The sequence below is a fragment of the Onychostoma macrolepis genome, chromosome 24, assembly GCF_012432095.1.
Source record: "Onychostoma macrolepis isolate SWU-2019 chromosome 24, ASM1243209v1, whole genome shotgun sequence".
Taxonomy (NCBI): domain Eukaryota; kingdom Metazoa; phylum Chordata; class Actinopteri; order Cypriniformes; family Cyprinidae; genus Onychostoma; species Onychostoma macrolepis.
In genome coordinates, this window is record NC_081178.1 from 20,236,536 (window position 1) to 20,248,774 (window position 12,239).

Here is a 12,239-nt window from a genome sequence, read left to right on the forward strand (position 1 = left end):
ACTATTAGTTAACATGAATTAATAACGAAAAATGATTCTGAATCATTTAATCTTATTTCAACATTTACTAATACTAAAATCAAAAGTGAATTGACGTTATGGAGTGAAAACTCATTGTTGATTGAATGTGTGAATAGTAGACAGAAATAACATCTCGTTTCACTAAAATCCACAATGTCCACAATTCACAAAACCCAGTGCCAGACCTCTGATTATCAGCAAAAGAACTGTGCGCAGTCACCGTGACTCTTTTCTGCTGCTAGTTCTGCAGTTTGGGTGCTTCTCATTTCTGAAATTGTGCATCCTTGGTTCCTTGATCTCTGTCCTAAAACCTTAATCTGGAAACCAATTAAAGTCTGACATGAATGAAGGCCATATCGGTGCAGAGGTGAGAATTACGGAGGGAGGGAGGGAGCTTCCTGAGGTTGCTTGAGGGAGGAAACACAGGAGCATCCTATGTAAAAGCCTTTTTGTTCTAAATTGGATACAACATGCTTTAATTCATGTTGTCCTTTTGAACTTAATTTTGCATATTTCAACAAAGCATCTTGCTTTATTAATACTTACTATGAATTAACCAAAGCTCAGAAGCGTAACAACAAGTCACTTGAAGACACTTTTAGGTGACACTTGAGTGATGAAGAATTTTCAGTTTACAAGTATTCATCATTGCTCCAGTGGTCAGGAGAAAGAAACAGAAGGGTAGTTAGAGCAAGTGTGGTTCTGTGAAATCTGGATGCTAGAGTCCTTTGTCACTCGTAACGGCAGATCATGTTTATTGGCCGATAACAATACACTGGCAACAGATCATCAGTGCATTGTTAGTTGGAACTTGTGGAAATTGTATGAGTAATATTTGATAAGTGTGATATGTAATTCTTTTAACATAATGTGCATCCAATATGGAATAACATTGTTAAATATTGGATTGAAGAGTCAGGCAAATAAAACATTCCTTACTGACAAAGGTTTCTTTGAAGAATTTGGATGTAATAAAGGCATTTTGACAGAATATTAACAGAAGTCAAGTTGTGTAAAGTTTTGATTTGACATTCTCTTTTGTGATATGATCAAATATTCTTGTGACTGCGTAAGTGAGCCATTCTTTACCACATGTGCCATCAACAATGCTCATGTATGTTTCTTTACAAAACCAAAGTGTCAAGCATACATGGAAAGTCCTTCAATATTTTCAGGATGCACCCCAATAGGGAGTTTGAGATAATCCCTAATAAGAACATAATTGTTTTTTAAACACATTATATGGACAAAAGTATTGGGACACCAGACCATTACACCAACAGGGACTTTAATGACACTGCATTCTAAATACAGAGACTTAAAGGTGCTGTATGTACATTTTTATGTAGATAAATCATATACCATAATTTGTTTGCAGATATTTAGGAAACATGCCAATTTCACATACTTCTCCAAATAAAAACAATGCTACAGCCATCTAGTTATTCTATTTTGTAATGTGCATTCAGAGTCAGAATGTCTGGTTTTGTTTTGGTCTGTGATTCCGCCCACTGCCGATTTACCCAATAGTATTTCGACACCCTGGGTTGCCAGTTGGCGGAAAACACAGCATATTGTAGCCATGGAAGCCAACAGATGAACTGGGTCAGAGACTGCAGATTCTACCCAACCTTAAAAGCTTTGGATACTATCTAAAAAGCTCTATGACCAGAGGGATATTAAAACATGGGCAAATCAACTCATCAGCTTGCATTGTAAGTCTCCTCAATCTGGCAACCCGCATGGACAAACAAATTGTTCTGTGCACTGGGCAACAGTCATGCTGGAATAGAAAAGGACCTTCCCCAAATTGTTCCCACAAAGTTGGAAACACAGCATTGTCCAAAATGTTTCGGTATGCTGAATCCTTAAGCTTTCGCTTTACTGGAAATACAGGGCCTTTAGCCCAACCCCTGAAAAACAGCCCCATACTTTTATCCCTTTGCCCAGGTTTCATACAAGGTGCTTAAAGTGCTTGACAATTTAACGTTTTAAAATGTAAGTTCTGAAAAAGTCTTGGAAACAGCCATATTTTTGACAGCTTGAATTTTTGAAATGATTATGTGAGATATAGCTTATATATATTTCCAAGCAGCTTTCATTCTTCAGGGTCATTTACAGCGGGGAAAATAATTATTTGATCCCCTGCTGATTTTGTACGTTTGCCTACTTGCAAAGAAATGTATAATTTTTTGGTAGGTTCAATTATAGAGAGGAAAAATATAAACAAAACAAAACAGGAAAGGCACATTACATAAAAGGTAAATTGATGAATGTTTGATCGAGTGAAATAAGTATTTGATTCCCTATACAACCAGCAAGAATTCTGGCTCCCCCAGATTGGTTTTGTGCACATGTGGAACACAGATTAATCCTGTCACTTTAAGAAAGTCCTCCTAATGTCAGCTAGTTATGTGTATGAGAGACACCTGTCCACAGAATCTGTATCTTCCATTCCAACCTCTCCACTACCATGCACAAGCTGTCAAAGGACGTCAGGGACAAGATTATAGACCTGCACAAGGCTGGAACGAGCTACAAGATCATCAGCAAGAAGCTTGGTGAGAAGGATACAGTTGTTGTTGCGATTATTCGGAAATAGAAGAAATGCAAAATAATCATCAGTCACCCTTGGTCTGGAGTTCCATGCAAGATCTCACCTCAAGGAGTTAAGATGATCATGAGAAAGGTGAGGGATCAGCCCAGAACAACACGGGAGGAGCTTGGTCATGATCTAAAGGCAGCTGAGACCACAGTCACCAAGCAAACTGTTAGAAACATACTACGCCACAGTGGATTGAAATCCTGCAGAAAGGTTCCCCTGCTCAAGAAGGCACATGTACAGGCCCATCTGAAGTTTGCCAACAAGCATGACTCAGAGAAGGCTCATTTGGCCAGATGAGACCAAAATTGAGCTCTTTGGCATCAACTCGACTTGCCGTGAGGGAGAGAAATGACCCCATGAACACCATCCCTACATTCAAGCACGGATTTGGAAGCATTATGCTTTGGGGCTGATTCTCTGCTAAGGGTACAGGACAACTTCACCGCAGTGAGAGGCCGATGGACGGGAACATGTACTGTCAAATCTTGGATGAGAACCTCCTTCCCTCTGCCAGAACTCTGAAGATGTGTCTTCCAGCGTGACGATGCAAAACATATTGCCAAGGCAACAAAGTAGTGGCTAAAGAAGCAGCATATTATAAAGGTCCTGGAGTGGCCATGCCAGTTTCCAGACATTAATCCTATAGAAATTCTGTGGAGGGAGCTGAAACTTTGAGTTTCCAAGCGACAGCCAAGAAACCTTAAGGATTTAGAAAGGATCTGTAAAGAGGTGTGAACCAAAATCCCTCCTGAGATGTGTGCAAACCTGGTGACCAACCACAAGAAACGTCTTATCCCTGTGCTTGCCAACAAGGGTTTCTCTACCAAGTACTAAGTCATGTTTTGCTTGGGGATCAAATACTTATTTCACTCACTGGAATGCAAATCAATTTATAACCTTTGTATATTGTTTTTTTTTTTCTGGATTTTTTGGTTGATATCTTTTGGTCTCTATCCATTAAAATATCTCACGATCCAAAGCACACCACATCAAGTGTCAAACATGGTGTTATGGCATGGGCATGTATAGAATAGAATAGAAACTTTATTTTCATTATAATAATACAATGAAATTTGTTTGGTAACTCTCGGAGACCAGCAGCATAATAACACTTAAGTGCATAACAATACAGTGTAAACTGACAAACATTAAACAGTAAAGTGTTCAGTGCACTGGAAGCAGGTAGACAGCTTAAGTTTTGTTGCAGTCTTCAGCTTCCCGCGACTGTGTCTGTGCATGTAAAGGAAAGAGGTGTAATACAGGCTACGGCTCCGGGGAAAAAAACTGTTCCTCAGTCTGTTCGTGCATGTTCTAATTGCCCTGTTTCTCTTTCCCGATGGAAGGGGCTCAAACAGTCTGCGGCCTGGATGAGTTGAATCCTTGATAATGTTGCTAGACTTCTTATAAAGGCGGCTCGCATAGATGTTGTCCAGGTCAGGGAGCTTGGTTCCCACAATTCTCTGTGCAATCTTAACTATTAATCTTAACAAGATCTCTTCGATTCTGTGTAGTGCAGCTGGTATACCACACTGTAATACAATGGCAGAGAATGCTTTCTATTATGTTCCTGTAAAAGTTGACTAAAAGCTGAGATGGTACTTTGGCTTTCTTGAGCTTTCTCAGGAAGAAAAGCCTCTGCTGAGCCTTCTTCACTAAGTAGTGTTAACAGTTCATGTTAGATCATTTGTGATATATAGACCCAGGAATTTGATGCTGTTAATATTTTCAACTTCCTCTCCATGTATGTAGTCGGGAGTGGGGGTGGGAGTTGGGAAGTCTCCCAACTTCACTAGAGGAGTAGATGGGTGTACAGTCATGTGTAAATAAGGTGAAAAGGGCTGGACTGAGGACATAACCCTGCGGTACTCCTGTGTTCAGGGTAAGAGTAGATGAAATATGATCACATTCTGCAGTCTGTTTGTGAGAAAGTCCAGAATCCATGAACAGAGTGTGGTGGTTAATCCCAGGTTGGTGGTTATGGAAATGGAAACTGGAAAGGCTCACTGGTGTTTATTGACGATGTAACTGCTGACAGAAGTAGTAGGATAAATTACGAGGTCTTTAAGGCTGTACTCTCTGCTCACATTCAGCCAAATGCTACAAAACTGATAGCACGCAGCTTCACAGTTCAGATCGATAATGACTCTAAACATACTGCGAAAGCAACTCAAGACTTTTTGAAGGCAAAGAAATGGAATATTCTTCAATGGCCTGATCTCAATCCAATAGACAGAGCATGCTTTTCAATAACCGAAAACAAGACTGACGGCAGAAAGACCCACAGACAAGCAGCAAATCAAGGTGGCTGCAGTGAAGGCCTGGCAAAGCATCTCCAGGGAGGAAACTGATGTTCATGGACTCCAGATCACAGGCAGTCATTGAGTGCAAAGGATTTTAAGTATTAAAATTGTGCTTATATTTACAATTGTCACTTTGTTCAAATACTATTGAACCCCAGAAAATGGAGGTACTTTGCTTAAAATGGCTCCTAAATGGTAAATGTCATATTTTTGTAGAACCTCTTAAAATAATCAAGATGTGACTGAAATGCAGACTTTTAGCTTTGTTTTATTTCAAATCCATTGTAGTGGTGGATAAAGGCAAAAGCACAAAAACTCAAGTCAGTGTCCGAATACTTCCAGACCTGAGTGTATATATGTATAATATATGTGACCCTGGACCACAAAACCAGTCTTAAGTCGCTGGGGTATATTTGTAGCAATAGCCAAAAATATCAATTTTGGGTCAAAATTATAAATTTTTCTTTTATGCCAGAAATCATTAGGATATTAAGTAAAAATCATGTTCCATGAAGATATTTTGTAAATTTCTTACCGTAAACATATCAAAACTTCATTTTTGATTAGTAATATGCATTGCTAAGAGCTTCATTTGGACAACTTTAAAGGCAATTTTCTCGATATTTAGATTTTTTGCACCCTCAGATTACAGATTTCCAAATAGTTGTATCTCAGGCAAATATTGTCATATCATAACAAACCATACATCAATGGAAAGCTCAGCGTTCAGATGATGTATAAATCTCAATTTCGAAAAATTGACACTTAAGACTGGTTTTGTGGTCCAGGGTCACATATATAATACATTACAGCACTGATCATCAACTTAATTTGACAGTCAACTCAAGATTTGATCCTGAGTTCATGGAGTGCATGCACGTAAAAGTGTGACATCAGTAGCAAACAGTCAATCATGTCTTGAAACAGAGAATCTGCGATTCACGTCTCGATAGTCAACAATTCAATTCTCTATTCTGCCAAAGATTTAACAATATAAAAAAAAAACAAAGCCTGCCCACCTAAACCAGCTTCATGGTATAGACCCTAGGACTTTTATGTCCATTCAAAAGTGCAGATTAAAATATAACCTTGAACGTAAATATCTTTTTTGATTAAACCTCACAATAAAGACAAGAAAAGGAATATGACGTAAAATATTTTATTTTGTTTTGTAAATGTTTCTAAACCTGATTCCACAAACTCCAAAACCCACACGCTGTATACTTCAAAAGAAAAAAAAAAAAAAGCTTTGTTTTAACATTGGATACTACTATACAGGACAAAGAAAAAAGACAAATACTGTTAAATGTCTGAATATTGTACAAGGAGGAAAAAAAAATATCCAAGAAACAAATTTTATTACAGCCAGTCATTGAGAAATTATGTACAATTGATTTATCTGAAAATTGAAAAAATACATCATGCCATGTATATTACAAGCTCTGGACTGTTTAAGAATACCAACAGTTGCAGTCCACATTAGTTGTGCACATGAAAAAAACTTCATTTCAAACTGGTCTGCAAAGTGCTACTACCAGGTTTGAATTATTTCATTGAGTGAGACATACAATGATTTTTACTTTTACCAACACCAAAAATAAGTAATCTTTTATTCTTTAAATGTAAACAAGAAAGAAGCAAATTTTACATTTCATTAAATGTCTACGCATTAAGTTTTCTGAATGTGAAAGGCATTGAACTTCATCTCCGAAGTTCTAAACGTGAGTCTATGCTGTGGAGGGTTAAGAACAGCTAGTGCTCGCTATTGAGAACTATCAAATGCTTTATGGGTGGCTTCAAATGGGAATTCACAGCGCCGCACACTAATCTGATGAACAGAGTTAAGATTTCACAATCACCTCAGCATGATTGGTGCTCGTTTAGATTGCGAAAATATAATTAAAAAAAAAGCAAAAGTAAGGAAAAAGTTCTTCAAGTGGTCAGATCATTTTAGACAATATTGATTCTACATTCTAAATACAACAAAAATACTCTGAATTCATTTTTTACAGAATCTGTACAATTTTATACAATACATATACTCTCAAAATGATATCTTGACATCCTTCTTAAATACTTTTTTTTTTATATATTTTTTTTTTTTCCATTTCATTTTGTTGAAAACAAACAAAAGGTCACCCAGACAGCTAACATTTGGTCGAGTATTTAAAAATTTTCATTTATAGACGGATATTTACACATTGTATAAAGTAACATGTTCTGACCAATCGGCAGGCTTTCCCAGCAGCTCAACTCTCTGCTTTTCCACATCTTTAAAAAATAGCTTCAATCAATAATAAATACAAAAGCTGTCTCTTATTTTACAGAAATCAAAACAAAGGAAAAAATAAACTGACTCATGGAATCAAGTATTTAAACGGTATCTTTCTGTTTTAGTGCAAGTTAATAATTCCCTTAGCTTTATCCCTAAGGAAGTCTTCTCAGTACATTCCTTGTTCAGTGGTGTCTACATTTCTGTAACTATATGTGTATATATTTGTGTGTGTGTGCATTATATATATATATATATATATATATATATATATATATATATATATATATATTTTTTTTTTACCCAGAGGACCTGCCTCTTTATATCTAAATAAGGCCGTGGCCAGCACTTTCAAGCCTAAGCCAACCTGAAAATCCTGTTTACCACTCGCTCGCCATCTGCCAGAGCGCATTGTTTCATCTGTCATGCAGGAAAAATACATTTTCATTAACATTGTCTTTGCAATTCGGAATTACCAGTGTGCAGCCTATTTTATTTTAGGTGAAGGTGCTCAATCACTACTACTACTACATCAACTCTTCTGCCACTGAACTAAACCCGTGGGGTCGTTTTAATTTTAAACACCAGGCCGTTATGCCTTTAAAAGTGCCTACAGTTCTGCGGTCTACATCATGTCCTAACAATGTTTGTTTTTTTTTGTGTCATTTTATATATATATATATATAAATCAAAATTGAAGTAATTTCCTGGGCCTAAAAAAAAATATATATAAAGGAATGCGTATGTTCAAATGTCAATCGTTTCACTGATATCTTTCAATTCATCCATTTTCGGCAGTTAACTGCACCACAGTGACAAGGGATTTTATGCTGATCGTCCTCCAGATCAAACTTGTAGTCGTAACACAACTGGAAAAGAAAAAAAAAAGAAAAAAAGAAGTGACCACAATGTTAAGTCATCGGGCCATATTTTATAGATGTGACTGGTAAGATAAACTAGCTTACCTCTTCGCCTCTCTGGATTCTGCGGTTGGAGCTGATGATGATTTTGTGACCTCTCTCAAAGCTTACAACCTCAGCAATGCAGTTGGGTGCACAGGAGTGGTTGATATACCTGGTGGAAAAAAGAATGTTAGAAATGAATTTACTAGTAGACCCAGAGTGAGGCCAAAACATACTATGTGAATGCATGTGAAAGCAAATGTTGTTAGCTATGGAAGCCTGATTTTGTGTGATGTTGCATTCTGTTGTGTTAGAAAGCAATTCAATCGCATAATCCAAGTATGCAGTTGATATTATAAAGCTACAGTAGCTATATGAACACTTACACACACGCAAAGCCTTGGCCAAGCATTTGTGTACTTGTGTATAGTATGTGTTTGGGCCTAGTGTCTAAAGCTAACACTGCTGGCATTAAAAAAAATTATAATAATTCAAGTTAATTTTCCACCTTGCAGGTCCTCCTGAAATAGTCGCATCAATTACATGCTCACTGTCAATGCGAAACATGTAGACTCCACGATTCTGAAAAAAAAAAAAAAAATCAATTAACAACACATTGACAGAACACGCACTTGTTCAGCATGACTTAATATTATTTTAGATTCAGTTTTATTATAATCAATACCTGTGCCTCGTACATCTTCTCTTTTCTGTTTGCCACCTCATTGCGAATGATGGTACCAATGTATTCAATAACCATGGTGTACTTCTCAATATCCCTAGCAGCGTACAGCCCTAAACCCTGAATTAAAAAAAATGCAAATCTCAAATTACTACAGGTTTGAATCAAGACATAAAAAGATTGTTCAGAACGGAATACTAGCTAACTTTTTTATATTATTATATTACTGCTCACTGTATTCAAATGTAACAGTAGGCATTACACAAACATTTTAAATGGTAGCGTGCTATGGCATTGTACCATGACCTCTTCATGTAGCATGTAAAATGTTAAATAACGCGGAAAAAATAATTAAAATCACATGAATTATTCTTCATACTGAAAATACAAGGATGAGCTAAGTGCACTGTATTGTGCGAAACAGTATCTCACATAGTGTACTTTTGTATAAAGAACATTTTGTCAAAATGCAATAGGTCAATCTGGGTATTCTCTGTTTGCAGAACATTTGCACACTTCAGGAGATATGTGTGTATGTGTGTGTGCGTGTGTGTGTGTGTGTGTGGTATGAGTGGTAGTGTTATGCATGCTATTCCAAACATTGTCTTTTAAGCTACTAAATCCCATGAGATCATTATTTTCCCTAATACTCTAAGCCAGTGGTTCTCAAAGTGTGGGGTGCGCCCACCAGGGGGTACGTAACTTGGAATGGGAGATGGATCGGTTTGTGAAAGGAAATATATATATATTTTTTTATAGGTTTAAAGGCCCCGATATACTTCAAATGAAGTTCGTATTCGTTCTTCGTTTGGGGGCAAAAAGAAGTTCGAAAAGGCTGAGCGACGGTATACTGTTTTCGAACATTCCATCACCCCTGTGCTGCTGGAGGTGGGGAGTAGATTAAATGTAAACGTATCACGTCGCTCGCGCGTCTACCCTAAACACAACAACGATGGAATGGTGTATCTAGGTCTTTTATTAAACTGGATAAATTATTAGACGTTTCTATATTTTATGTGTTGTCATAATTTGATAAAAACTAAGGTTTATTGTATGTTCTTTTGGCATTTCATTTATTGTGTACCTTTTAAATTCGCTTATTGAAAGAACAACAGCAGCAGTAGCAGTATGGTGTAACATTTATTTGAAACACATGTATTTGGTACTTGCTACCTTATATGTGACCCTGGACCACAAAACCAGTCTTAAGTCACTGGGGTATATTTGTAGCAATAGCCAAAAATACATTGTATGGGTCAAAATGATTGATTTTTCTTTTATGCCAAAAGTCACTAAGACATTAAGTAAAGATCATGTTCCATGAAGATACTTTATAAATTTCCTACTGTAAATATATCAAAAGTTAATTTTTGATTAGTAATATGCATTGCTAAGAACTTCATTTTGACAACTTTAAAGGCGATTTTCTCAATATTTCAATTTTTTTGCACCCTCAGATTCCAGATATTCAAATAGCTGTATCTCAGCCAAATATTGTCCTGTCCATAAATCGCAATTTCGGAAAATGGACCCTTATGACTGAATTTGTGGTCCAGGGTCACATATCTTTACTCTTTCGTTTAATTCTTTTCATGGCTTTGGAAAAATTGTATCTGATGTTTCTCTACGTCGCTTTTTGCATAACTCCGGGTCGTCCACACCAAGCTTCGTTGCAATTTCTTTCTAGGAAATAAATGCTTTCTCTGAATCTTTAAAGTCTCTCAGCGAGCGATCGTACAGGTGCAGATATATTTGTGGCAGCTCAGCTATTCGACACAGTGTATTTATGTTGCTAGTGACTTGGAGATGTTGTTCTCTTGCCTGACCTCCGTTGAATGAGAAACAAACCGGGAAAAAAAAGAAATAGCACATCAAAGGCGGCGGAGTTCCAGAACACACCCACTGATTGCATAATTGCTACGGAACCAATGGTAGCTCAAAGGTGTTTAGGAGCCAAAATGAACACCCCCAGAAAGTTCGCTTTGGTGAGCTGTTTCGAACTGCCGAAATGGACTCAAAACGAACTTCGTTTCGGCCTGATTTTGTTTGAAATGACGTCATATCAGTTCGTTCCTCGATTTCGTTTGAAGTATATTGGGGCCTTATGGGGGGGCGCAGCCAAATAAGTTTGAGAACCACTGCTCTAAGCCATAATGATCATTCTACCTGTATGCGTGAACGAGCCAGGTAGACGTTGGACTTCCACTCAGCCTTCATCCGACGATACTGAGAGGATTTGGAATGGACAAAATGCTTGCTGTATGGGGCAACACCCATCTCAGCCGGGTTCCCAGTGCTCTGCAGGGTCTTAGAGGAGCAACAGCTGGTGAGGGTATGAGGCCTGCATCAGAAACATAAGCATATGTGCCTCATTTAAAAACAAACAAACAGGACTGGCTTATATTGGGTCCTATTCAGAACCATTTTGAGGTAATTTTTTCAAGAAACTGTAAAGACATTTATGCTGTTTACTTCCATTAATGAACATTCCAATACTGGCATTGCATTCTTCTGCTGAAGTGGACCAAACTTACTAATAGAAACACTCTAACAGTATACTAGAGTATTGTACTCTAATAACAGTATTTTCTGCTGTTATGCTGAATCTACAGTGCCACAGTAAAACAAATGAATTTATCTGAGCCATTTTTGAATGTGCTGAGAAAGATCGCAATAAAATAATGCAGAGACATTAAACAAACAAGATGTATACACAAACACGCAACATGAACAATGCATTCTGATTCACAAACAGATGACTCGGGTTATGAGCCGGGTTCTTTTTGATAAATTGTTTTTTGATAATCCGTTGGTTTTAACTTCACTGAATTGCATGACTTTTTGTCCATGTACAACTCAAAATAAACCAATTCTCATCACTTATTCTCTGTCTTTTCATATTAAAAAGGATGCTTAATGATTGATTGAGGGCCATGTTAACTCTCAGCAAACCAAGCACACAGCCTAAACCGGGACATGAATGGATGTTCACTCACAGACCACAGGGAAAGCAGGAAATCCAATACAAACATGGACGGAAAAGAAAGTTTAAATTATACAGAATACCTTAACACGAACCTCTTGACATGTGTGCAAGCTTTTGGTTCAGAGCGGGCACATCCAGAAGGGTTGATGGCCAAGGGCAGCTGCATCAGTGGGTTACGGCCGTAACGGAACGTGTACAGCTCACATGCTTCAACTCCAGGAAGCTAAAAGCAAAGATTAACGTTATAACACCATTATTAAGAAAGGAATGTTTAAAAAAATAAGGGTTATTAATACTAAAAAGTAATCTTCCTGATTTATCTCAATTCCTCAGCATATCCAACAGCGCAGAAAAACTATGGACTCTCTCTTTTCTAGCACTTTAGATACGGTTGCTCCTTTACGCTTAAGGAAGATTAAGGAAAAGAGCCCATATAATGACCACACTCGCACCCTAAAGAGAGCAGCCCGG

At 37.5% G+C, this 12,239-nt stretch overlaps 1 protein-coding gene across 8 annotated transcripts in view; it reads right to left on the reverse strand.

Moving 5' to 3' along the window:
* Positions 1-6,069: 6,069 nt before the first annotated feature.
* kmt2ca (lysine (K)-specific methyltransferase 2Ca) overlaps positions 6,070-12,239 on the reverse strand; it is a 149,911-nt gene continuing 143,741 nt past the window's right edge. For 6 of the 8 annotated variants that reach the window (XM_058765623.1, XM_058765622.1, XM_058765621.1 and 3 more), the window contains 6 exons: positions 11,849-11,991; positions 10,949-11,123; positions 8,786-8,902; positions 8,609-8,682; positions 8,164-8,272; positions 6,070-8,067 (listed from right to left, as the gene is read on the reverse strand). In XM_058765623.1, the coding sequence (XP_058621606.1) occupies positions 7,975-8,067; positions 8,164-8,272; positions 8,609-8,682; positions 8,786-8,902; positions 10,949-11,123; positions 11,849-11,991 (711 nt within the window). In that variant the 3' untranslated portion in view covers positions 6,070-7,974. The remainder of the gene's footprint in view (positions 8,068-8,163; positions 8,273-8,608; positions 8,683-8,785; positions 8,903-10,948; positions 11,124-11,848; positions 11,992-12,239) is intronic. The other 2 variants (XM_058765627.1, XM_058765624.1) reach the window with 1 other exon arrangement.